Here is a 27,500-nt window from a genome sequence, read left to right as displayed (position 1 = left end):
ACTTTTTCACAACCCTGTAGCATTTTCTTTACCTGACATCATTTACACTTATTATGCTATATATTCATGCTTCAGTCTCCACTACAGCACTGTAAAATCTTGAAGAGCAAGTTGATCATATTTTGATCTTATAAATCTGAGGCCTATTTTCCACCTATTTGATATAGTAAAAACTCAAGATACTCTTGCAGAAATAAGCTAAAATTAAAGTTCTTTCTTCCTCTAAAATACAACATCATCGTATATTCATGAACGAGTGCTGTGTACTAACACACTTGCTCTATATTATACTCTCATTTCCAGTAAATAATCGAAAGATGTTCATTGATGGAGAAAATTAACATTATTCTAACAGGGCTAGGTGCATATCTGTTGCAACAAGTTTTAGACTGGAATGTTATACTTTTGTAATCATTTTCATATTCTTAAGAAATTTGGAATCAATTTACTCTATTCAAAATAACATATGTTTTGGGTCATGGCACAATCCATAGAGCTAAAATTTCCTCCAAGATACAGATATGCTCTTTATTTCTAGGGAATAATAGAATGAAAAGTAGGAAGATAAAAATGAGAGTAAATATGGACCTTGCACAAGGATCTAGAGGAAAAAAAAATCTATCTAATTACTGAATTTACAATAGCTTAAGCTGGTTTTGAAGAGTGAGTCAAGGAAATCTAGACTAGGATCAGAGTCTGGCTGACATCCTCATGAGTAGGTTTTGTCCACTTTTTAAGGGCCCATCTGACCTTCTGTCCAAAATTTTGAAACCGTCTCATCTTCTCTCTTCCCTACTTTGCCCCACCAAGCCAGTGACAGAAATGTCTCAATCAATCACTTTTTTTCCAAGTCACCTAGGCTGATATACTGGCATTAACCATGTGTAATCTTCCCTCACAAAATTGTAAGTTCCCCCTAGCCAGAACCAGGTTTAAGCACCCCCATGACAAGTGTATTGAACATTCAGTATACAGTGAGTGCTCAGTAAGGTCTCCTCACCGAGTGAAGGAATAACCCCTAATTCTTTACCTCCCCTCACCCCAGCAGATACTTGCAGGCTTAACTGGACTTTAAGGCTCACCCTCTGCCATGTCTCTTGTATTCATCATTTTCTTTCCATTCCCATCGAAACCACTCTAGTTAGGATTGCCTCACCTCTTTCATTCACCGAACAACAAAGTTTTGAATGCTTATTAATTTTCAGGCACTGTTCTAGCAACTAGAAAAGATAATTAAAGGTCTGTGTCCTAATGAATCTTACATTCTAGTGGAAAGAGATAAACAGTGGTAAGGTACACATAACACTGCATTAGCTGGTGAAGTGTTACAGAGAAAAATAAAGTAGGAAAGGAGAAAATGGTATGTGGGAGGGAGGGCAAAGTTAAGCAGGATGGATAGTGGAGGCCCACAAAGAAGGTGTTATTTAAGTAAAGACCAAAAAGAGGTAAAGGAGAAAGCCATATGGATATTTAGAAGAGGGTTTTAGACAGAACAGCACAAAGACTCTGAAGCAAGTATTCAGAGAAGAACAAGGAGTCTGCATTGGAGAGGACTGAGCAAGGGGAAGAGTAGTGTGCAGTGAGATGGGCAGATCTCAGGGTCCAGACCGGAAACAATTTCAGGCCATTATAAGAAGGTTGCCTTTTATCCTGCATGAGAGAGGGAAGCACTGAAGGATTGTGAGCAGTTGAGAAACATCAACGAGCAGGAGTAAATGGATAGTATGGCTGCTGCATTAAGGAACGACCTATGGGTGTCAAGGTTGGAAGTGAGGAGACAGGCAAGAGACAATAATTTGGACCAACATGGTGATGGTGAAGGGTGGTAAAGATTGCTGGCTTCCTGGGTATATCTGGAAATTGAAATGATAGAGGAGATGTATAGTATGAGATGATGCGAGCAGGACTCCAGAACTTTTGGCTGAAAAATATGGAAAGTATGGAGTTGCCATTAACTGGAATGGAGAAGACTTTTGGAAGTGTAGTTTTTGTGGAAGCAGGTCAGGATCTGATATGTTAGGTTTGAGATGTCTGTTAGGCAGATACGTTGAGTCGGCAGTTGTATATATAAGGCTGAAGTTTCAGGCTGTGGTCAGGGCTAGATATTGAACTTGGACTTTAATTTCTATACACCTCTTCCAAATTCACCTTCCAAAGCTCTGTTTTCACCCTATCATTTTCCTAATTAAACACTTTCAGGGATCCCCTACTGCCTACAGCAGATGCCACAAACTGGATGTTGGGCTGCTAACATGTTCTGTGACCTACACAAGATTTAAGGCAATTTGGACGACTTGCCAACAGTTATAAATTGGAAGATCTCTAATAAGACAGATATTGGAATGTCTTGAAAACTCAGAATATTTAGAAATACAAGGTCTACATCATATGAGTAATGTTTAGGAGTTAGTTCATTTGAGCTGACTAGTACCAAACACCCAATTTTAAAGGGAAAATAACTTTCTGAGATGCTATGCATGTCACATTGTCATATACCACAAAACTCCACCTTACATTTAAATGTGGGTAATTATATCAATTTTATAAAAACTAACTCTAACGAAATATTTAGAATTTAATGAAATTTATGTAATTTTATTTTAAAGAAATTGTTGCTACTGATCTTTTTTTCTTATTGCAAGCCTCTTATAAATGATTACTTAGGATCCCATGTTTGCTTATTTTTGCATCAAAATACTCTTTAATGCACTTGGGCTTGTTCCAGGATATCCACCTACTGTAAATGGAATTTTGTAGAGAAATAAAATGTGAGCCAGGATTACAAGGAAACTGTGTTCCTATTTCCTACAGAAACAGGGAGCAGTAGCTTGGGTGATCCTGAACTGGCAACAAACACTTCAGATAGGCCCTCGAAAGATGAGTAAGAGTTTGCCAGGTAGAAAAAAGAGTTCATTTACTCTTATCCTCTGGGCTCCTGTGGGATTTTTTTTTTTTAATTTTTTTTTTTAACGTTTATTTGTTTTTGAGACAGAGAGAGACAGAGCATGAACGGGGGAGGGTCAGAGAGAGGGAGACACAGAATCTGAAACAGGCTCCAGGCTTTGAGCTGTCAGCACAGAGCCTGATGCGGGGCTCGAACTCACGGACCGCGAGATCATGACCTGAGCTGAAGTTGGCCGCTTAACCGACTGAGCCACCCAGGCGCCCCTCCTGTGGGATTTTCAAAGTTGCATACCTTGATCAAGTTAAAGGTTGATCCTCAGACTGAGCTCAAGGTCCTGCTAAAACTCTGACTTGCACAGCTCTCCTAAATTCTGCTTCTTGCTTTCATTCACATTCACTCCCTGGCATCCTCCACTCCCACTGGAACATATCCGTTCCCTTACTCTCTATCTAAGTCCTAACTATTCTTCGAATCTGTACAAAACCCTACCTTCTTGGAGCATTCTACTTGGCCCATACTCAACTCTTTCCTCCATTATACTCACATGGCACTGACTCTATCACTTGCTTGCCCACTTATGCAGGCCCTGCCTTGTACTGCTTTTGATGGGCTGCAAATTTCTGCAGTCTACGTCCCTAACTACACTGAGCTTCTTGAGCTCATTGTTGAATTGCTCAAGTACTGTTCTCTAGGTCTCCATAGCACATACACACTCTGAGAGGCTCCTAGGCTATGCTCACAGCAGACTCATGTGATAGAACAGAACTGTAATACAAGTACTCTTTATGTAATGAAATAACAGCTAACATCGATTTCTTATTTGTGAACAGGAACTGCAGCAGGGAGAGGGGTGAACTGAATAAAGCAAGATCTCTGATCCAACTTATTTATTTTCTATGCCTACCAAACTCCTGTTCATTCTTTTTTTTCTTTTTAATTTTTTTAATGTTTATTTATTTTTGAGAGAGACAGAGACAGAGACAGAGCATGAGTGGGGGAGGAGCAGAGAGAGAGGAAGACACAGAATCTGAAGCAGGCTCCAGGCTCTGAGCTGTCAGCAGAGAGACCAACAAGGGGCTCAAACCCACGAACTGTGAGATCGTGACCTGAGCTGAAGTCGGACACTTAACCGACTGAGGCACCCAGGCACCCCTAAACTCCTGCTCATTCTTAAGATTCACTTTGAAAAAACTCGTCCCCAATTCAGAACCATCGAAGGTCCTTCTGCAATTTCTTTAGTTTCCCCATAAATGATGGCTCTCCTTTCATCCTATTACTGGTTGTCATCTCTTACAGGCAAATCCTACCTCTATTCAACAAGAAGGTAAAGTTAGATGCAGTGTACTGAATTAATAAGCTAAAGCGTGAAAGAGTAAGATGACATAAAAAATAACAATTGGTTTCTCAGGTGTCCATAAACAATAACATTATAGAAAAGAAAGATGAATGAATTAGAGTGATCTGTTTTTAAATTAAATTTCAAAATATTCTCATTCAATTCTATATTTATATTTAAATTTCAGGCTGTGTATGTGGGAGAGAGAGAAATAGAGAGAGAGTCAGAGAGAGAGAGACAATTAGTGCCTTGGTATCTCAAAAAAATTTTTTTTGTCAGAATTTATTTTGACTGAGGTCTTAAACTACTCAGTTTAGATAAAATAACTCACTTGGATGGAGAAATAAGATCATATAGTGATAGAATGGCCAATACTGGATAGAGGGAGGGAATGAAACCAAATCACAGAAGAGAAGTTGGCATGAATGGATATAAAACAATCAGCATGCCATGTTTTTAATTAAACTAATTACAGCTGAAACAAATGCCTAACAAACAACCTAAAAATATCTCCACTGAATATAAGCTCAAACACATTAAGTAAAAACGTATGTTTTGGATTACTTAGCATTTGAGATATCACCTCTAAGTAACATTTATAGATATTTTTATAAATAATTCACAAGACAGTAAAAAAACAAAAACAAAAACCTCACAAGTCTTAGCACTTTCACAAATAACTCACAAGTCTAGGACTCTAAGAGTTTTGTTTTTAAAGAATTTCCAGATTCCTCCAGAGCTGTAATTCCCAAGATGTGTACCAGGGTGTTCTGGGGTGTCTCAGTGAACTCACAGGGGTACAATAGGATATTTTAAAATTTCAAGGCAAACACAATGGTACTCAAGATCAATCAAACAACTTAGGAACTACTAGCTTGAGGTAGATCACAATTTTAACCTTAGATAACACTACATTCCTGCTGATGTGATCCTATCTTTTTGAAACTGGATTTTTCAGTTTGTGTAATAAAAAGCAAGAGGGGCACCTAGATGCCTCCATCAGTTAAGCGTCCAACTCTTGATTTTGGCTCAGGTCATGATTTCACAGTCCTGAGATCAGGAGATCAAGTCGCCCCTTGGGCTCCATGCTGGGCAAGCAGCCTGCTTGGGATTCTCCCTCTTCCTCTCCCTCTGCCCCTCCCCTGTTCATATGCATGTGTGCTCGCTCTCTCTCTCTCTCTCTCTCCCCCCCCTCTCTCTCTAAAACAAAAACAAATACAAGAGTCATGTGAAAATCAATGTGAAACAGGAAACGAGAGTGGTGATGTCTACTCTGACTCAAATTGAGGTGTTCCATGTCCCAAATATATAGAACTTGGCCTGTTATCCTACTGACCTAGAGGCACCATGAAAACATGACTTGACACTTAAGAATGCTATGAACTAAAAGTTTGAGCACTTATGCTATAGCCTCTACATTCTCTAAATTACTGTTTTAAGTTTAAAAGACACACACATGCACATGCATATGTATCCCTCTGTCCTACATAAGACTTATTTTTTATTCCAATACCATCAAGCATCACAATTCTTTCTATCTTTAGTCACTATGGTTATCCTGCCTAGAAGTAGTATATTAAGATGGTTGTTTTTAAGCCAAGCAAACCCCATGATCTCAGCAATAATGTGTGCATTTAATTCTTAGCTCCATTCAAAAGTATAAATGTTCAAAAAATAATAAATTCTTCCTTTAAAATAAATAAGGTGTGTTTCCTTTTTTTTTTTAATTTTTTAAAATTTACATCCAAGTTAGTTAGCATATAGTGCAACAATGATTTCGGGAGTAGATTCCTTAGTGCCCCTTACCCATTTAGCCCATCTCCCCTCCCACAACCCCTCCAGCAAACCTCTGTTTGTTCTCTATATTTAAGAGTCTCTTATGTTTTGTCCCCCTTCCTGTTTTTATATTATTTTTGTTTCCCTTCCCTTATGTTCATCTGTTTTGGATCTTAAATTCCTCATATAGGTGAAATCATATGATATTTGTCTTTCTCTAATTTCAGTTAGCATAATACCCTCCAGTTCCATCCACGTAGATGCAAATGGCAAGATTTCATTCTTTTTGATTGCCAACTAATACTCCATTGTATATATATGCCACACCTTCTTTATCCATTCTTCATCCATCGTTGGACATTTGGGCTCTTTCCATACTTTGGCTATTGTTGATAGTGCTGCTATAAACATTGGAGTGCATATATCCCTTCGAAACAGCACACCTGTATCCCTTGGATAAATGCCTAGTAGTGCAATTGCTGGGTTGTAGGGTAGTCCTATTTTTAATTTTTTGAAGAACCTCCATCCTGTTTTCCAGAGTGACTGCACCAGTTTGCATTCCCACCAGCAGTGCAAAAGAGATCCTCTTTCTCCACACCCTCGCCAGCATCTGCTGTTGCCTGAGTTGTTAATGCTAGCCATTCTGATAGGTGTGAGGTGAATAAGGTGTGTTTTCTAACTGCAACTTAATCTACGGCATGTGAAAGTGATTGCACTGTTGTATGACACTTAGGAAACAGCAGAACAGAGTAGTTAGAAAACAGTAAACAAATCTCAGTTCCTACCCACCACCATCCCTTACGATTTGTATGGCTTTTGAAAAGTTTTATGTATTTTTTTTTTCCTTGCTTATCTGTTTTCTAGCTTGTCTAAGCACAGTTCTCTCAGTGCTGTGATGGGATTAGTAAACAGTACCTACCAGATACTCTCACTGAGAGCAATGAATAAAATGATACATAAAAATGCATAGCACTATGCCTGACACCCAATAAATGGTAGCTGTTAATAATACATTATATCATAGAGAAAAATAGTCCTCCCAACAAAAAATTTGTTGATTAGCTTTAAATTTTTCCCTAGAAATTAGACTGAAAATTGTCTGAATCCTTCCCCCTACAGATATTTTCCTTGTCTCCATTAGGCTGAGGAGCTTATACAAGAAGCCAAGTTTTTCATCACTTTTCTTGAAAGAACAGTTTAATGCAAGGCTGATGAGAAAGAAAGGTTAAATAACGTATCAGGATAAAAGAGACTACAAAAAGTAGAGACTCCAAGCGGAAAGAAATAATTCTGATCTCTCTCAGACATTTGAAACTATTGACTATCCTCTCCTAAAATCCTTTCTCCTTTGCTTCCAAAATCCTGCCCTTGCTTGTTTCTCCTCCTATATAGTGCTTTCTCCTTCTCTACCTGTTTGCTGACTCCACAGTCATTTCAGTAAATTATGCAACAATCTGTGGCAATGCCTGCTAAAACACATGAGGGCTATCTGGAGAGGTATGAATAACTCTAAAACAAGGTTAAAAGAAGAAGTGCTACAAGGGCATAAAAAATTGCATGAGGTTCAAGGGAAGAGGAAGTTACTGCTGGAAAGAGAGAATTAGGAAAGTCTTTGTAAAGGAGTTGCCCTTTTGGATGGGTCTTAAACATGATATAGGATTTGGATATGTGGGAATAAAGGGAAGGGCATGTGAACCAACAGGAAGAGCAGGAACAAGGGCGTAGAGGCAATGACCATGGGGTGTGAACAAGGAAGCAAAGCTTCATCATGGAGAAGAGAGGAAAATAATACTAGGAATGCTATTGGAAGCCAGACTATGGATGTCTCTGGGTGCCCCCGGGACCATCACCCTCTCTTCTTCACTGCATGAATTTCCATAGGGCTGGTGCCCACCAAATTCAATTATTTTGGTGTCTCAGTGCTTAAGACTATACCAAAAAATTAAAAAAAAAATAAGCTTCTTCAAATCTCATCATTAATAAACTAGAGATGCCTACATTCTGGTTCCAGTTCTACCATTAACTCGTTCTAAAATTCTGAGAAACTAATACAAACCCCCTTTCAGAGCACAGCTTTCTCTTCTGTAAAATGAAGGATTTGGTTTGATGAGCTGTCAAGGTCTTACCTCTGTGAAAATTACCCTTCAAAATAATGACTTCATTTAATGTATCCAAAAATCATAAGGATGCAGTTTTGCCATGTGACCTCCAAATAAATGACACTTCATTCCAAATTATAAAGACTCGGTTAAATGATGAAGTGCGGCTTTTAAGAATGGTCTTTAGGGGCGCCTGGGTGGTTCACTCGGTTAAGCGTCCGACTTCAACTCAGGTCACGATCTCGCGGTCCATGGGTTCGAGCCCCACGTCGGGCTCTGGGCTGATGGCTCGGAGCTTGGAGCCTGCTTCCAATTCTGTGTCTCCCTCTCTCTCTGCCCCTCCCCCGTTCATGCTCTGTCTCTCTCTGTTTCAAAAATAAATAAACGTTAAAAAAAAAAAAAAAGAATGGTCTTTAAGCTCACTCTCCAGTTTTTACGGTAAAAAATAAAACAGAATGCCATCTTCAGGAAAGTGACTACCATATTTGTCAGTTATAAAATGTATGCATTTTTAATTGTTAATATTCATAAAACTATGAAGTCTTTCAAGCATAAACAAATTCATTATTTTCTGTTTTATTGGAGAAATGTTTAGATCAACAGTATATCTTAGAATTAAAGCAATGCTGAAATAGTTGGCTGAAAAACTTTTTAATGAACAAACACTCATTGAGGACCTACTAAATACCAAAGACTATGCTGGGACCTAGGGTCATAAATTGGAAGAAAAAGACATTGTAATGCAGAAGTGAAGGGCTTCTAATCTAAAATGATAAGCATGGCTATTATGGGAGCAAAGAAACACTGCCTCCCAGGGACACATGGGCTCAAGCAGATGCTTCATAAAGGGGGTGAGATGGGTTTTGTGACAAAGAATCCATACACATCATCTAAGTAAAAAGGAGGAAAGTGTATTTAGCCAGTGGCAATCATATGAGCCACAGCACAGAGGGGAAGGTGGGTGAATTGAAGCCACTGTAAGATATCTGGAATGGTCAAGAGAGGTATAAGATATGAGACTGGAATGGGTGAGCTCAAATTTCAAGGTAAAAAGTTCAGCCTCTAATTCTGAAAGTGATGGAGATCCACCGAAGAATGCCAAACTGGAGAATATCTGACTGGAGAATGAAGCCATGCTGCAAAGTCTCATGTCTATGGATGACAAACCGATGGGGCCTGGGAGCAGGGAGAGGAGCCTGATGAAGGTATGGGTATAAGGAAGCTGCTATAGTAGTCCAGATGAGTTGTGAAGAAGACATGGCTACTCATAAGGGGATAAGACAGTTATTTTTCAAGATAGAAGAGATGGGGGCAGTGAGCCTGGGTGGCTCAGTTGGTTGAGCATCCGACTCTTGATGTAGGCTCAGGTCATGATCTCAGGGTTCATGAGTTTGAGCCCCTTATCATCAGGCTGGGCATCATGCTGGTAGTGCAGAGGATGACTGGGATTCTCTCTCTATCCTTCTCTCTCTCTCTCTGCCCCTCCCCCACTTGTGCAGACACTCTCACTCTCTCTCCAAACAAATAAAAAGAGAGAGAGAGAGAGAGAGAGAGAGAGAGAGAAGAGATAGGATTTAATTAATACCTGTGCATGAGAAACCAAAAGGAGTGGGGAATGGTGGCAGTTAAAACCTGAGTTTTTTTCAAAGAGTAAATTAAGATCATATACTTTTTAATTGAATTCTCAAACCGTTGGGAAAAAAACAGCGGAACTCAATAATTTGAAACCCAGGCTGCAGTCACAGTCTTGACCTTGCCAAGTTGGAGACTACTCTAGTACACCAGCCTAGATGATGAGAATCTTCCTTTGAGGGAATAAACGTGATTTCCAGCCCAGGAGTAGTAGGGTCAGCATATCCCTCTGGAAATTTCCAATTTAGAATCTAAGAAAGTGAAAGAAAAAAAAAAAGAGCATGGGGGCTCTCAACGACTTGAAAGCTTTGCAGGATTCCCTAGAGTGAATCATCAGAAGAGGGAAAGGGCTCTAAGCCTTACTACAAAGGAGCTCTTCTCAAAAACTTTTCAGGTGAGCGAGGGCTCCAGTATTAATGCCAGTGACTGCTTAACACCAAACCACTTTCGCTGAACAACCACTACATACCGGACACCATGCTCCACTTTTGCTGGGCCCAGTTTCCTCACCTACAAAATTGGAAATAATAAGACCTATTTGACAGAATCACTGTGGTGTTTAAACTGCAAAGATTGACTTGACAAATTGATAAATATAAGGAACCATCACTCTTAACCTTTAGCTTAGCATATGCATCCTTTCATGGGCCCGCATATTGTAACCTATAGCCATGCCAGAGTACCGCTGTCCACACAGTGTCCTCACCTCTACACTATAGCTAGGGTAGGTGGCCTGTTTTGACTTTCTTTTAGCACCCCTTCAGAGCACTTATCAGAACAGTGATTAAATAATTATCCCACCAGACTATCAGATTCCATAAGCATGAAAATTGATCCATTTTGTTTACCCCTAAATCCCTCTGCTTATCAAGTGAATGAATAAATTCTCCCAGGAAAAATCTTATACCTCTCAAATCCTCAAATTTTAAAATGAATTTTTAAATAAAATTCAGTAAAATAAAACAAAAAAAAAAATTAAGTACCATTTCAACCCTCAATGAGAATAACTATATTCATGACAAGAAGCCACCTTGAAATGGATCCTGGGTTTCCTTTAGACCTGGTCAGGCCTCAAGGACTCCAGTCACTTCTTACTTGCTAGGACCCCACCAATTCTGCCCCCAATGGCTCTATGGCCTGAAATCCATCCTCGTTCTAGCCATCAACCTTCCATCACCTCATCCCTACTGCTTTAATTCTTCTTTTCATGATATGCACAATCTATAGACAATGTGGAGCCGCCAAGGTGATGTTCTGGGAAGATGAACTTGACCTTGGTACACATAACTGCAGGAAGAAGAGACTAGAGCTATACAGGTGGCTATTATATAGGTAAGTAATAATAGTGCTGCCCTTGATGTAAAGCAGTGACAGGAGAAGAATAATCACTATCTGACTTGGAGGGTCAAAGAAGAAAAGATGGCACAAGTTTCAAGTCCAAGTGAGTGGCGGAAAGGTGTATAGCAAGTCCAGTGAGTGGTGAAAGATATCTAGTATAGACAGACAAATAGCACCCTGTGCTACTTATCATTAAAAGGGGTGATTGTGGATATTCTTTGTAGTCCTTTGTTGTTGCTATTGTTGTTTTCTTTTGGGCTTTCCAATTTTTGCTACACTGAGCATACATCACTTTATTAAAAGAGAAAAAACAACAATCTTTGTTTTTTATGCCACTTTGCTATGACATACTAATCTTGCAATATGTGTGAGATATCATAAAGGAGATGCCCAGCATGAAGACAGAACTGTACGTCTGAAGGTCATGAGAAGTCAAGGTTATACGCACATTTTTGGAGTCGTCTGCATGGAGTTTAAAGCCATGGGAATGCCTAAGATTCTCAAGAGAAGGAGACAGAATTGACGAGAGACAGAAGATGAACTTCTGCCTCAAGCTGTACAGCCCTGAAATCACTCACAAGGAGTAGCTGGTGGTAGGTAAGGGTACAGGAAACATCCCACTAGGTAGAGGCTTTATCCAGCCTGCTTGAATTTAAGCTCAGAGAGTGGATGGATGTGGTGCAGGTAGGACCCCATCTGCACCACCAGAATATTTTGGAGTAGCCTATATTGGTACAGTTCACTCGCTGTTACTGTGATTTGCTTTGGTGCCATCATGCCCACTGAACTGTGAACTTCTTAAGGTCAGGAATCGGGTCTTGTTCAATACTTTATCCCTCTTTGTTTTCCCCTCACCCAGAACAGTACCTAACACATACCAGGCATTTCATAAACATTTGTGCTGAAGCCACACATTAGAACTGCTCCTCCCCATCCCTTCCTTCTTTCAGATGACTTGGCTTTCCTTGGTCAGACTGCTATGTGCTCTCCTGTCAGAACCAGTCCTCTAAAACCTAGATGAGTGGACATGTCCCACATGCCTAATGCTCATGTGTCTGTGACAGATGGAGATTCTAGTGAGTGCCCTGTAAAAAACCCTGAGGTGCTTTCCCCACACATCATTCACCCTACTTAGAAAGTTCACCATCTTGCTCAGTGCACATACCGCTTACCTGTAAGCACATACCATGTTAGTCCACATGGTATTTAGAAAATTTATAATTAGCCAGGCTAGAAACAAAGCAATAAACTGCCCAGCAGAATGTGGCCCAGACTCGACATGCATTTTTATTTTTTGTTTTTTGCTTGACATGATGGTTGCCAAATTTAGCTCTTTCTACATTTCTAGATCTATTATATTGATATTTAAGACCTTTCTTCTAAACTTCCTTGGAGAATTACAGGGTTTTTTTTAGAAAATTGACACTGAAGAGATAGTAAAGTCCAAAACCTTCCCCCAATTGACTGTCACAATGTGGAAGCATTTTATAAATTCTGAAACAACACAGCACTGTAATCCAGATGAATCTCATGGCCACTGGAGTGGGGATTCAGTGTCCTGGGGCTCCTGATTCTAGGCCCATGCTGCCTCCTTCCATCGCTCTGCCTGTTGGATAGTTAATGTCCTCCAGTGCTTCCTTGTCACACAGCATAGGCACGGAAAGTTAGCAGAGATGTGCCCTGATGGAAATGTTTTCCTCGGCTACTTTTCCTCCTCTGCCCCTTGCTAACTTTTGCGACCCTGGACCAGTCCCTTAACTCTCTTATTCTTCATCTTGTCTGATATAAAATAGATTTAGTTTAGTACCACCTGATCTGTCTATACCCTCAGCGATGCTGACAAGATCAAGCAGGAAAATGTTGTGAAGGTATTTTGTAATAACAATTAAAAGCAAGAGTAGGGGCACCTTGGGTGGCTCAGTCTGTTGAGTGCCCGACTGGATTTCAGCTCAGGTCATGATCCCAGGGTCGTGGGATCGAGCCCCGCGCTGAGCTCCGCACTGAGTGTGAAAGCTGCTTAAGATTCTCTCTCTCTAAAATAAATACAATGAAAAAAAAAATAGAAAAAAAACAAGAGCAATAGCTAACATTTATTTAGCATTGATTTTGTGTCAGATAGGCACAACTTTACACAAATTAACCCATTTCATTCTTTTACCAACTCTAAGGTACGGGCTCTGCTATTGTCCCCAGTTACAGACAGGAAACCGAGGCACAGAAGCTAAGTGACCTGCCCAAGTCACAAACCTAGCAAGGAAAGAAGCTGGAATATGCTGCCACATACAACCTGGGAAGAGTGAAAACCTACTAGAGCTGACAGGAATTGCAGGATATAACATAATACAAATACGTGATGTCATAGGAAAATGGAACAATGGCCATTTACAGACACGGCAACTGAGGTCCAGCCAGGTTTCATTGCTTACTCAATGTCAGGTATATTTTCAAAATATATTTGTAGTATGTTGAAAGTGTTTTATTTTTAAATTGTGGGAAATTGGGGCGCCTGGGTGGCGCAGTCGGTTAAGCGTCCGACTTCAGCCAGGTCACGATCTCGCGGTCCGTGAGTTCGAGCCCCGCGTCGGGCTCTGGGCTGATGGCTCAGAGCCTGGAGCCTGTTTCCAATTCTGTGTCTCCCTCTCTCTCTTCCCCTCCCCCCCGTTCATGCTCTGTCTCTCTCTGTCCCAAAAATAAATAAACGTTGAAAAAAAAATTTAAATTGTGGGAAATTGAGCAAAACTGTTAGGAGACTGGGTACTAGATTCCATGACCAAATATTTTTTAATAATTTTTTTAAATTTATTTGTTTATTTTGAGAGAGAGAGAGAGTGTGTGTGTGTGTGTGTGTGTGTATGAGCAGGGGAGGGGCATAGAGAGAGGGAGAATCCCAAGCAGGCTCTGTGCTGTCAGTGCAGAGCTCAATGTGAGGTTTGATCCCACGAACCATTAGATGGTGAACTGAGCATGGCCACATTTTAAGTTCTAGCACTTCCACTTAATCAGCTATTTTACTGGGGAATTAAAAATTAAAATGTGTGGACAACTGCAAGAATAAATGCGTATGAAATGTGAGCTACTATTACTATGGCTATCTCAATTCCTGCAGCTGGGTCCCAAAGCACGTTAAGAGTTCTAGACAAAATTGTATAGTTCTCTTTGAAAGTGCTAATGGAGTAATTATAGTATCAGATTTGAAGAGAAATAGAAGAGTCTCAAGTGTGAACCTTTTATTTACTTTTTTCTTGATAAATCTATTTTAAAAACCTTACAACCAAGAATTAAATTTTCGGAAATAGATTTTCATTGCATTTCCTCTTTCTATCTGCACAGTGGTTCTGATTAATATCCAAAAATATGTTAGAAATAGGAAGTAGAAGGGGCATCTGGGTGGCTCAGTTAGTTAAGTGTCTGACTTCAGCTCAGGTCACGGTCTCATGGTTCATGGGTTCGAGCCCCGCGTCGGGCTCTGTGCTGGCAGCTCAGAGCCTGGAACCTGCTTCAGATTCTGTGTCTCCCTCTCTCTCTGCCCCTCCCTCACTCCTACCCTGTCTCTCTCTACCTCTCAAAAATGAATAAAAACGTTAATAAAAGAAAAGAAAAGAAAAGAAAAGAAAAGAAAAGAAAAGGAAAGAAAAAGAAATAGGAAGGAGAAAGCAAGGATAACCTATTTACTAAGGAAGGAATACCTGTAAAGGAGAGGAAGGTATAACCCCAATGGGCCAGCAATGTCCCAGGGACTCTTGGGCTTTAGTCATGAAGAACATGGCTTGATTCCAAGTCAAACAAAACTGTATCAAATCCAGCTCTCCCACTTATTAGGCAGGTGGCCTTGGGCAAAATGACTTAATTTCTCTTGATGCTATCAAGAGCTTTGGAACCCAGAGTTGACCCACTTGCTCCTCTATGTAGAATCTTTGGGATTCAGGGTGATTGCTATTCCCTACAACGTTTGTGGAATTTACCATGTTGGTGTCAAGGCCTACTTCACAAGCCCTGAGAGGCATTTTTTTTTTTTAAATTAAGTAATCTCTAGGCCCAACGTGGGGCTCCAACTCATGACCTCATGCCCCGGAGATCAAGAGTGGCATGCTCTCCCAACTGAGCCAGCCAGGTGCCTCCTGAGAAGTATTTTGGAGTCTTTCAGGAACAGACTGGCCAGCTGAAGTGGCTATAAGAGATATATGATGGAAATTAGTTGGACAAATAAATAGGGCCCAACTTGGCATTGAATCAAATGAATATCAAAGGTCTAATGAGAAAAGATCCCCTCTATAGCAGATGGATCTGATATTCTATCAAGACAGGGCCATCCCCTCTATCTCATCCACACTCCTAACTAGCTCAAAGTGAGGCTCACCGTTCACTTTTTAGTCTCACCTCTTCTTTCCACACACATAGCAGAGTTGAGAATAAAGAGGAAAGGGAATCATTCCTGTGTTTGGACAGTCAGGCTGATCTGAAGGTGCCGTGAGGTACAGTTAGTTGACTGGAATCTGGGTGGGCAACTGAGGCTGGACTTCATATGAATTCACTCCTCACAGGGCTATTGATGTAGCACGAAACATGTCACCACGATGCTCCTATCATCCTTTCCCACAGGGCACAGGTTCCCCACGACCAGCTGTGCCTGATGCCCAGCTTATAACTCAGCTCACAGGGTCTCTGGGCTGGAGGCTGACACAGACAGGTTCCCACTGAACATCAGAGCTCTGGGAAGAAGTTCCCCTACTGACCCGCTACACACCACTATACGTACACAGACCTCTTAAGTTTCTTATGTACACAGACCTCTGTCACTAGAGCCTCCACAGCCATGTTAGTCCAGAACCATGGCTCAGGGGGCATTTCTAAACTTGGGATTTCAGCTGCTCATGTCAGCATGTTGTAATGCTGATAAAGCTAAAAGATGGTGCTGGGCATTTTGGAACAGATTCTATGTTCCAAATTTATTAAGATTTACTTTTTTATAATTTTTTAAAGTTTACTTATTTATTTTTTTGAGAGAGAGAGAGAAAAAAGAGACAGCATGAGTCAGGGAGGGGCAGAGAGAGAGGGAGAGAGACAAAAACCTCAAGCAGGCTCCAGACTGTCAGCACAGAGCTGGACGCTGGGCTGAGACCCATGAACCCTGAGATCATGACCTGAGCCAAAATCAAGAGTCTGATGCTTAACGAACTGAGCATCTGGGGGGCCCCCTCATTTATTAAGATTTAGTCCACATATTTATATCATGTCCTTCTTCCTAGCATTTATACATGGTCAAAAAAAAATGGTAGTATAACAGTAATCCTTGCAGCTCTCCTAGATAGTGGAAACTTTAGTCACCTTTAGCTGGCATCTGTTTGCTCATTTGCCATTTATTGGGAGAAAGCATTCTGCCTAATTCACAGATGAGTCGGCTGAAATCAGGAGGTTAGGAAACTTAACCTAAAATCGCCCAGGACATGGGGGGGGTAAAACAGGGATTCAGTCGAAAGCGGTTCAACTCTGGAATTTAGTCTCTTAATCACTATACCTTTCTCTCCTCTCTGTTAGGTGGGGACACTGAGATTCATGGACATTATATAACACGCCTGAGGTCACATCCTTATTTGCATTTGACACAAAAGTCTAAATTATAGCTATATCCCCTTTGAAACAGTAAGCTAATTCTAAACTTGAGTCCTGGATACTCCAGTACAGCCAGGAGAGTTTTCAGACACCAAAAAATGCAGCAACCGAGTGCTGAGACACAGTGTGGCTTTTCTAGATGAAAAACCTAATCAGATAGTGGCTGGTAACATCTTCCGGTCTCTGATAACCCCCATGCTACTGGAGCTGCTGAAGATGACTTCAAATGCATGAATCTGTTCACATGCCAAAAGGTTTATCATAAGACTTGGCAGCTCATGATTAAAGAGGCACCGCAGTCCCCAGAACTTGAAGTGCCCTTTCAAAAATTTTCCACATTTGTTCTTGCTTCGAGTCATGATAAAGTGTTTCCAGTCAAATACACCAGCTAAAAATGAAGCTATTTTCTGAAGGACAAGTGCCGGGTTTGGGTCCAGCACTTACAAAGACTCCTGGTACCACAGACCATGGAACAGTCAGAGGTGAGGTGGGACTGTTCACAACGAATCCCAGAGGACCTTAAAACTGAGCAGGAAGATTCCTGAGCTGCCATGTCCAACCCCTTTGCACTTAACAAGGATGCAACCGAGCCGAAGGGACTTGTCTGAAGCCACTGAGCAGGTTAGTGAGTGGCAGAGCCAGGATCTATAATGAGGGGTTGGACATGCCCAGGTTGCAAACAGCTTCAGTCCGAGAACTCACACTTGGAGCAGACATACATTTGCCTAATGCCCTGCCCAGCTCTGGGTACAAACCCTCAGAATCAAATTCTGGTTTCAAACATTGTAATGAAGCTTCACAGTTTGCAGATTTCTCACTGAAAACTTTAAGGCCAAATCAAGAAATCGTACGGCCAGGGTGCCTGGGTGGCCCCTGGATGGGCTCTGTACTGACAGACTGGAGCCTGCTTGGGATTTTCTCTCTCCCTCTCTCTCTGCTCCTCACCTGTTCGCACTTTTTCTCTCAAAATAAATAAACTTAAAAAATGAAAGAAAGAAATGACTAATGTCATAGACTCTTTGACAAAAGTGACCTTAAGGTATGTGCACAGGCTCCTTTTCATAGACCACAGAGAGTCAGACAAAGAGAGAAATAATACTTTGCCCCCAGTACATACACACAAAGATCCTTGGCTTCACCAAAGCTGAGAACCTCAAACTCTCTTGACTGAAGGGTAAAGAGGGAGGCGAGAGCAAGGAGCAATTAAAAACAGCAGTGAGTAAACCCCTCTAGCCTGGAACTCTCCTAGTTCCCGCTGTTAACAGGTCTGAAGACTCCCCCGTTGGTGGCTGGCATGACACTAAGGGCCTCGTCACCCGCAGCGTTGCCCACGCCCGGAAAAAGAGCTGGAGAGGGAGAACTGAATGCGACTCCAGATAGTCTCTCTCTGGGTCCCTTCGGGGGCCCGCGCTGGGTCGAGTGATCCCAGGGGTGGGTGTGAGAGGGTGTTCAAGCAACAATCCCAAAGCGCCAGGGAATGCACTTGAAGTTTCAGCCAGAGAGAGAGAGAGAGAGAGAGAGAGAGAGAGAGAGAGAGAAAGAAAAAAAAAAAAACTTTTTTGTTTTCTTTGGAAACAAGTTTCCAACCCACCAGAAAAAGTCTCTTGCGGCTCAGCGCCCCGGACTACACTAGACCTCAACCCGCTGCCCCGGGGCCTGCAGACCCGCTTCGAGGCCCTCCGGCCCTCGCCTCCTCCCCGGGTGCTCACCTGCGATGTCCCAGAGCTGCAGGCGCACTACTGTCTCAGGGTCCCAGTGGAGCACCTTGAGCGCGAAGTCCACGCCGATGGTGGCCCGGTAGTGCGAGGAGAAGTTCTGGTGCACATAGCGCTTGATGATGCTGGTCTTGCCCACGCCCAGGTCGCCGATCACCAGCAGCTTGTACAGGTGCTCCTTGTGCGCGGCCTGCATCCTGGCGGGCCGCCCGCGTGCAGTGCCGGACCGAGGGAGCGCAGCCAGCAGGGGCCTGGGCGGGAGAGGGACTCCGAGAGCGCGAGTGCGGGCTCCAGGGAGCCCAGCGGCGGGGCGGGGGCGAGAGGCGGAACTCCTCCCCGGCCGCCTGGAGAAACGCCCAGACAGGCGCCCAGGGGTTAATCCTCCTTCCTACCCCGCGCCGCGCCGCCTAGGAGGTGGGCGGAGACGGGAGCGTCTCCCGGGACTGGGAAGTGGGGGAGCTCGAGTGTGAATGCCTGTTGCGGAGGTTATTCGTAGGGCGCTTTGCTGTTTCCGAAGAGCTTTCCTCGCCTGTGATCCTGAACGCAAAGCTGTGAGGTGTGGGCTTTATTTCCCACGTTCTGCGGGCGGGAAAACTGAGTTAGAAAAGTTCAGTGTATTGCGGGAGATGAAAGTGACAAGCCTGGTGAACACAGGGCTCCTGAGCTCACAGCCGCGTCTCCAACCCACACTGCAGAGAGAGCTTGGAAGAGAGGCAGCGGATAATACAATTGTAGGAGGCCCAACATGGGATGGGGGGTTGGGTTCAGCATGCCCTGGTTTTAGAGGTGAGTGATCTTGGGCAAGTCCTTTGATCTTGGGCAAGCCTCAGTTTGCTGTCTTCCTCAGTGACGTGGTAATGGTAATCCAGACATGTGAGCAGCCTTGCAGTGAGAACACTGAGCATTTTGACTCTTTGTCAGTGGTCTACCAAGGGGGATCACTGGGCTGAAAACGCAGAGGGTATCCTTGGCTTTTAGCCTCCTCTTCTCCTATCCTAAAAGCTCTGGGCGACATTGAAAGACGATTTAAATAACTGGTCAGAATACTTCAAGTGATAATAATAGCAAGCATTTATCCAGCACTTGCTATGTGCCAGTTTTTATATGCATGTCGCTTAATTATCCTAGCAGTCTTAAAAGTGATACCATCATTCTTCCCCCTTTACAGAAGAGGAAACTGAGGCCTAGACATTTTAAATAATGTACCCAGGGTCAAATAGGAAAAAGTCAAATTAAAAGCCAATTTTCTAAGCCAAAGAGGGGGTTTTTTGTTTGGTTTTTAATTTATTCTTTTTAACCAATATATATTTGTGCTTGGGATGATACAGAAATAGCACAAAGATTCCTGGTCTCAAAAACTTTACCTTCTTGTAGGTGGAGGCAGACGAAAAAAACAAAAATAAATAAGTACAATTTGTAACATATTAGTTGGTGATAAATAACATAGGGCTACAGGTATGAAGAGTTGGAATGGGGTTGGTCTTTTAGATAGGGTGGCCAGGGAAGGCCTCCCTGAGAAGGCAACAATTTAGTAAAAACATAAATTTCTGAGGAAGTGGCATGCAGATCCATGTGATGAGCATTTTGTACCAAAGTGAATCATTTTGTACCCGAAAGTGCCAGGAACTGAGCCATGTCCACATTATCTCATTTCATCTTTCCAACTATATTACGAAGTATTTTGTCCAGTTTATCGAGGAGGAAAGCAAGACAGAGAGCAGTTCTCCCAAACCCATGCAGAGTGTTACAACTGGGACTTCAATACAGGCTTGTGTGAAACAGAGAATAGGTGAGGCACGCCCATCATCTTTCTGCCTTCATCTGACATTACACATGCTCTCCTTCAGCCTCCATGAGCCTCTAACAAGAAGAGCGATGCCCCAGCTGCCTAACCTAGAGAAGTCACATAACCTCTCTGCACCTCAGTTTCCACATGCACAAAGTGAGAATAATGGTATCTACCTTCTAGAGTTGTCGGTCAAAGTAGAGACAATATGTATAATAAAACGTCCCGCTGAATAGCAGGTGCTGACTAAATGGCAGCTATAAATAGCAAACGAGGGGCAAACTTTTCACACCCTGTTCTCTGATATAAATACTGAGGACCAGCATCATATCTTGTCAGCTTTCTGTCCCTTCAGGGAGTAGCTTGGCTCACAATGGGCACTAAGTGAAGGTGTGCAGAATTGCACTGGTTTGTGTTTTATTGAGTGCCTAGACAGGTGGACACCATTCTTTGGTTTCCACCGATGCAGGGACACAGCAGGCAGATTATATCTAACAAGTGAACCAACTAGTCTTCCTGCTTAAAGTATTGGCCAACGCTGTGGCTTCACTTTGCAGGGAGGGGAGTTCACAAACCTCAAGGGGTTAGGCCCTTCTGAGAGCCTGCAGAATGAGGGATGATGACAAAGGCCTTCCCTAGATCTAAAATCCTGGGTCTGTAGACCTGAAGACAAGTTTGGTCTGGGCAAGGAACTGGGGGTGGAAACAAGGAGCGGGTAGAGAGTTGAGACATTACATGAGCCAGTAGCCCTCAGTGTTATGCCTGCCCCAGCCTGTTTCCCAGCCTAGTCCAAGGTGAGCCATTCCCAGCCTTACTTGGTCTCCTCTTCTGATTGCGAGCATGTTGGAGCACCAGGTAGTTAGATTTACCATGTAGGACAGGCAGACCAAGATTCAGGTTTTCTGAGACCTAAAGCTTATAAAATTGGGTGGAGAGTGGTCTTTAAGCAAAAGAATACAAAATTAAGGAACAGATCCTAAAGCTTCAGCCTCACTGCCTCTAACAGGGCCTCCCTGTTAGGGGCAGTGGGCAACTGTGGAGAGCAAGCTCCCTGGCCAGACAGGAAGTACTGCAATTTGTTTCCAGAGTCATTCATTTAGGTCTCATGACAGTTCTTCACAGTGGGGAGAAATAACTCCTGGTTTATGTTTTTTTAAATCTTTTAGACTAAAGCAGCTTGGTGATCCTGCCAGGCTAGCAGTTCAGTGACATCCTGAAAGATCCGACGTAAAATGAGGGAGTTGGGTTACAAGATCTGTGGAGTGTACTTGTGACTGACCTGTCAGAGTTCTGGGTCTTTTAGCCACACCTTCTGGCAGGAGTGACACTCAGCTGATTCTAATCACTCCCGCAATGGCACCATTACCAAAGCTGTGGCATTTCCTATCCTGTACTCCATTTGCTCCCTCCACCTCCTACCCCCCAATTAGGACATTTGGGTGAAAGACTGTGGAAAAGCCATTTTCCACAAGCATCATGACATGGTTCTCTTCCTGTTTCATGGCTCTGTTCTCTCCTTAGCTGCTGTGCATTTGCCCCCAAGATAAGAGCTCTCCAAGCACATTTTTTGGATGGCAAGCCATTCCTGTGCTCCTTTGCTTTGCTTTGAACTTTTCTTCCCTCAGAACTAGGCTGCAAATAGCAAACCAGGTAGCTGAGGAAAGACCATAAGCTAGATTCAGGCTAGAGTACCTTCAGATGAAAAGAATATTAGCAAATAGGTAGATCATCCTTGCCTACTGTCCTTCCTCTCCCCCCAAATTATGAGACTCCGTAAGAACCCATCTGGCCCAACCTGATAATCCATCTGTCTCAGATACCTTGAGTCTATCCAGAAGGATGCCTGGCTTTATCCTGACAAGCTGGATCTCCTTCCCTCCAGAGAGAATGGCTGGGGTTGTGCTATGTGGCTCCTCCCAGCAGCCACACTGCGCCATGGAAACCTGTTTTCCGCAGTAACCCTCAAAGCATCTCTGGTGATGCTTTGATAATCTTACTGCCCTCAAGTTGCTACACTACAGAACACCTTATCCTGAAGAACAGGAAGGGAGGTTACTCAAGTCTGTAAAAGCTGTAAGTGACCACAGAGTTCTCAGAATTCAGGCACGGAATGGCATTCCAGAAAGCACAGAGTTAGATTTCTCTAGGTCTCCATTCCCTTGCTATTCAATGTAGGTTCATACTCTGCTCATATTAAGTGGCAAAACTAATTAAATTGATTGGGAAATGGGGCACCTGGGTGACTCAGTCGGTTAAGTGTCCAACTCTTGATTCCAGCTCAGATCATGGTCTCCCATTTGTGAGATCCAGCTCTGCAGTGGGCTCTGTGCTGACAGCCTGGAGCCAGCTTGGGATTCTCTCTCCCTCTCTGTCTACTCCTCCCCCTGCTCATGCTTTCTCTCTCAAACTAAATCAATAAACTTTAAAAAATAAATAAATAAAATAATTGGGAATTGCTTTTGCAAACATAAACACGAAGTCCACATGTTTCCCTCCTAGGGCTGTTCTATTAGAGGAGTCCTTATAAAGTTACCTTATTTGCTTTCACCAATAAGAGAGCAGTAGGGAGTTATTCATTAGTTTATATGGCTCTTAATTATTGCTCTGAAGAAATACTTCAATGACTTCAAGATAGAGTACCAAAGACTCTGCTGGAGGAAAGGTATGGTAATTTTTCTTAGATTAATGCAAATAATATATCTTCGAAAAAGCCCTGTAAGAGATAACAATAGAATTTATCATCCAAAAAGGGACCCTTGAGAGTGAAAGGTGGGGGGGGGGGGGCTATTAAATAATTACACCAAGCCCCAGGAACAAGCCAGGGTTGTCCAAAAGAATGTTTATTCCTGAAGCAGAGGATGAGATCCACAAGAAAGAGGGACATTTGAAAATTCTCCTAAATCACCATTTTAATATATAGTTCTGCCAAGTGAAGGCTGTGCTAATTTCTTGTTGAAGGCAAAGAGCCCCCCTTTTATCTACTAGGCTTGTCTGAAGCCTGTGCTAGCTTGCAATGTGAGTTATATCCAGTATTGACTCAGGACAGAGCAGGTGTCTGGAAGCAGGCAACCATTTTCAAACTATGTGGAGAGAGGCCAGGATGGATTCTGTATGGAAAGTGCTTCAAATGAATACGCTTCAGTCCATGAGAATTTTGATGTCGGACTTTTTACCCAGAAAGAAAAACTATGATGGGATATCTACAGATTATCATCAGAAATTGATTGCAGGTGAGTTTTTGAATCCACCACTTAGTTTGGACCAAAACAAGCAGATCATGACCTAAATCATTTTCAGCAGATTTATTACCATCTAAACTTCTATGCTTTCGCTGAACACATTTGACTTGCATTAGACAGATAGGGAAGGCTGAGTTAGGATTTATTTTCCTCCTAACCCACCCAACATGGATGAGTATAAATGAGCTTTGGAATAGCCAAAAGGTAAGCATCGGAGAACACTGAGCAAAATAATTCAGTATGACTCAGAGTTTTAACTTCCTTGTACTGAGTGCCTACAATGCACCAAGCCCTTTATCTTAGTTAATTTATTTAACCTTCACGACCACCCTGTTAGTGGGTGTCTCCATTTTATCATGAGGGAAATGGGACTCAGAGAATCTTTTAAATGTTGATTTATGTTTGAGAGGGTGGAAGCAGGGGAGGGGCAGAGAGAGAGGGAGACAGAGGATCTGAAGCAGGCTGTGCGCTGTCAGCACAGAGCCCAAAGCGGGGCTCAAACTCACAAACCAGGAGATCATGACCAGAGCCCAAGTCAGATGCTCAACTGACTGAGCCACCCAGGCACCCCATGGGCTCAGAGAATTTAAATAATTTACCCAAAGTGACAGAATGAAAATTGTAACTCATAATTCCTAAATCCCTGCTTTTCCTACTCTTCACACTCCTGTAGCATGTGGTAAAATCCAGATCCAGACTTCTTGGCCTTGTTTCTGCTATAAAACAAGGAGTCTACTTCTGTTGCTCTCAGAGGAGGCAATAGTTTGATAATACTAAGGATCTTCTGGGAGTGAGCCCCCAACCCACAACAAGTGGGGACACAGGGACTGGTATGGTCTAGCTCAGAGGATAACCCAAGAAAATTTCTGATGGAGTGTCAGTCAAGGAGTATTTATGTGCAAAGCACCGTGACAGAATTTGTTTTCAGGGGCAAGGGCAGGAGTGGGGTCTCAGATTTATCGACGAGAATGTCCCCACCATCAATATGTTTGGCCTCTGCTGGCCATCAGTCAGCAGGTATACATGTCAGCCTCTACCTTCCCCCAGATCCCTTCACTGGCTCCTTCCTTCTTTGCTGCCCACTACCCAAGTGTGCTAGTCCCTACCAATGGGACTCTGCCTTTCCATGCTTGAGCTCATCTACCTCTCTGGCAATGGAGCAAACAAGGCTATCGCTTCAACTCTGGAATCAGGCCAACTTAACTTGGTTTCACACTCAAATTTCACCACCAACCAATTATAGGACTTCAGTAAAGAAATGTAGTTTTTGTAAACCTGTCCCTTGGTGTGTATAACCTGATGAGGATGATAATTTCTACCTCCTGAAGTGTTTAGGAACCCTAAATGAAATAAGGCAGTGAAGAACCTTAGCCTAGTGTTTGGCCCAGGATGTTCACTGAAAAGCAAATGTTGGTTGAACTATCAAATGTCTGCTGATGGCTTCTAGATCTGTGTTTAAAATCCCAACCTCACTCGTGCATTCCATTCGCTGTTCCAACTGCCTTTTGGGCATTTCTACCAGGATCCCTGGCAGACATTTCAAGAGCAGCCTGTGCAAAACCGAACACATTATCTACCCTAACAGACTTGTTCCTTTTCCTGTATTCCTGGTTTTAGTCAGTGGTTCCACCCTCACCAAAGTCTACCAAGCCTGAAAACTCAGTCACACTTGACTCCTCCCTCTGAATTACCCACACATCGCATCATCTGAGTCCTCTGATTCTATCTCAGACAAATTCCTGCGTGCATTTCCTATACTCTGTGAAAGTACTATGAGGACATAGAGGTGAATATCTATTTCAGCATTACTGCGGGCAAAGGATTTTTATGCATTCTGCAAAGGGCAGAAATCATAAAAGGAAAAACATTTTAAATGTAGACATATTAAAAATTACCAGAGGCAAGACAAATGGTAAATGCAAACTGAGGAAAAAATTGCAACATTTACAACAGGCAAAAAGGGAATATATTTTATATATAAAAAGCTTTTATAAATTATTTTAATACATCCAAGTAGATAAAGGGACAGAGCTATAAATAAGCAACCACCACACAAGAAAAATAGAAAGGCCAGTAATAACGCAAAAAAAAATTTTTTTTCACTAGCAATAGAAGTAGGAAAATTAAACAATGAGATACCATTTTTCACTCTTCAGACAGACAAATATGTTTTAATACTAAAAATACCAGTCTTCATGAAGATGCAAAGAAATGGACACTATCATGTGATCGTGGTGGTACTATAAGAAAAAGCTGTTGGAGGGAAATTTGGTTACATGTATCAAAAACCTTAAAAACGTATGTGCCTTTGACCTAATGATTCCATTTGTATGAATTTATAGTAACAAAATCACTAGAGATTTGTACATATTTAACTTCACGAATGCATATTATACTGTTGTTTGTCACAGAAAAAAATGAGAACTTCCTAAATATGCATCAGGTTAAATATCACAATGGTAGGGGTCCCTGGCTGGCTCAGTGGGGGAAGCATGTGATTCTCAATCTCAGGGTTATGAATTTGGGCAGAGAGATTACTTAAATAAGTAAAACTTTAAAACTTTATCATAAAGGTATAAATATATAATGACACATCATACAATCTTTATAAATGAGGTGAAAGAAAAAATACTGAATGACTTAGAAAGATGTTCATAATATTTTTCACAAAATCTGAAATTGGAAAAAAATTATAAAATATTATAATACCCCATTTGGCATAATACACATACAAAAACTATGGAAAGGTATAGATCTCTGGATCATGAGGTTACTGCTTTGCTATATTATATTTTTCTACTTTTGTATATTTTCTATTTTATTTTTACTGGGAACATTATTGATTTCAAAGCAAGAAAACAAATTTTAAAAGAAATGACTATACACTGAACAGGTCTTGGCGAAAGACTCCCAGCTCCAGTTCCAGGTTTCAGCAGCAATCTTTGTGTAATAACTTTTTCTAGGCCTCTCCACCAGATGCTCTGAATCAGTGTTTTAGGTTTCAGTATTTTTGCAGCCAACCTTTCTCATCCTGATGCCACTGATCTTATCAGTGCCAAGATGTTTACCCTCCCAAAGTAACCTATGCAACGTTTCGCAGGTGGCTGACACTTGAGAACCTCAGACGAGGTCCCCATGCTATCCTGGAGCAGCAGCCACACCCCACACACCACCACAGCAGCCCAGGCTCGGCTCACAAGGCCCTGATGGAAGGCATCCCCACAAGCTCCAAGTGCCCGCAAGGAAACATCATCTTTCCCCTAAAGAGATGGCCCTCCCAAACCTTGATACCGTCTTCGTCTCCTTCCTGCTGGTGTCCTGCTTTTCCACTCAGACACCTTTGCTGAGTCTTCCCTCCAAAATCCCTCCCATTCACCCTGTGCTTTTCATTTCAGTGTCTCATGACAGCTCATCAGCAGCTGCTTCCTAAGGAAATCTCCCTGGCTCTGTTTCCCCTACTTAGACCTATCTTACCACTCTGAGATGGATCGCCTTCAAAACTACATTTTTTCAGTAGGACACTCTATTTACAACCTCTGAAATTATTTTATGTTTGAGAGGAATAAATTCTGTCTTATTTAATCTTTCTTGAGTTGTTTTCTGTTTCATGCAACCAAACCACATCTTAAGTGATAAACCTCCTAGAGTCCAACAAGGTCATTTCCCTCTGTAGCACACCCACATAACAGCGGTCTATACGTAGGTCATTTCACTGCTCTGTGTCGTAACTGAATTATTTTCGTAGATTTCCTCCCAATCTATTGTACCAATCAGCACCTGGCACAGTACTTGCCATGTCACACCTGAAGGCTCCAATGGATTTGTGTCCTCTTTCAGACCGGGCTGCATTTTGTGTCCTGACTTAAGCAGACAGTAAATGTTTTAATGACAATGGAAAATATGAACCACGTGAGACCATGTCTTATGCCCGTGCCAACCACTCTGAGCCCTGGATGCAGTAAGCTGCTTGTTTTTCCTACAAGGAACTTGAGCATTGCGGCTGGCTTCCACAGAAAGCAAAGGAGAGGGAGGCATCCCCGCACCATGAGACTATAAGTTTTAAG

At 42.3% G+C, this 27,500-nt stretch overlaps 1 protein-coding gene across 1 annotated transcript in view; it reads right to left on the bottom strand.

Moving 5' to 3' along the window:
• RAB38 (RAB38, member RAS oncogene family) overlaps nt 1-19,363 on the bottom strand; it is a 57,788-nt gene extending 38,425 nt beyond the window's left edge. The window contains exon 1 of the mRNA XM_045483685.1: nt 18,406-19,363. Coding sequence (XP_045339641.1) covers nt 18,406-18,607 — 202 coding nt within the window. The 5' untranslated portion in view covers nt 18,608-19,363. The remainder of the gene's footprint in view (nt 1-18,405) is intronic.
• Nucleotides 19,364-27,500: the final 8,137 nt, after the last annotated feature.

Source organism: Leopardus geoffroyi, chromosome D1 (assembly GCF_018350155.1).
Source record: "Leopardus geoffroyi isolate Oge1 chromosome D1, O.geoffroyi_Oge1_pat1.0, whole genome shotgun sequence".
NCBI classification, from domain to species: Eukaryota; Metazoa; Chordata; class Mammalia; order Carnivora; family Felidae; genus Leopardus; species Leopardus geoffroyi.
The sequence above is the reverse complement of the archived record's forward strand: the minus strand, read 5'-3'. Positions and strand labels throughout refer to the sequence as shown.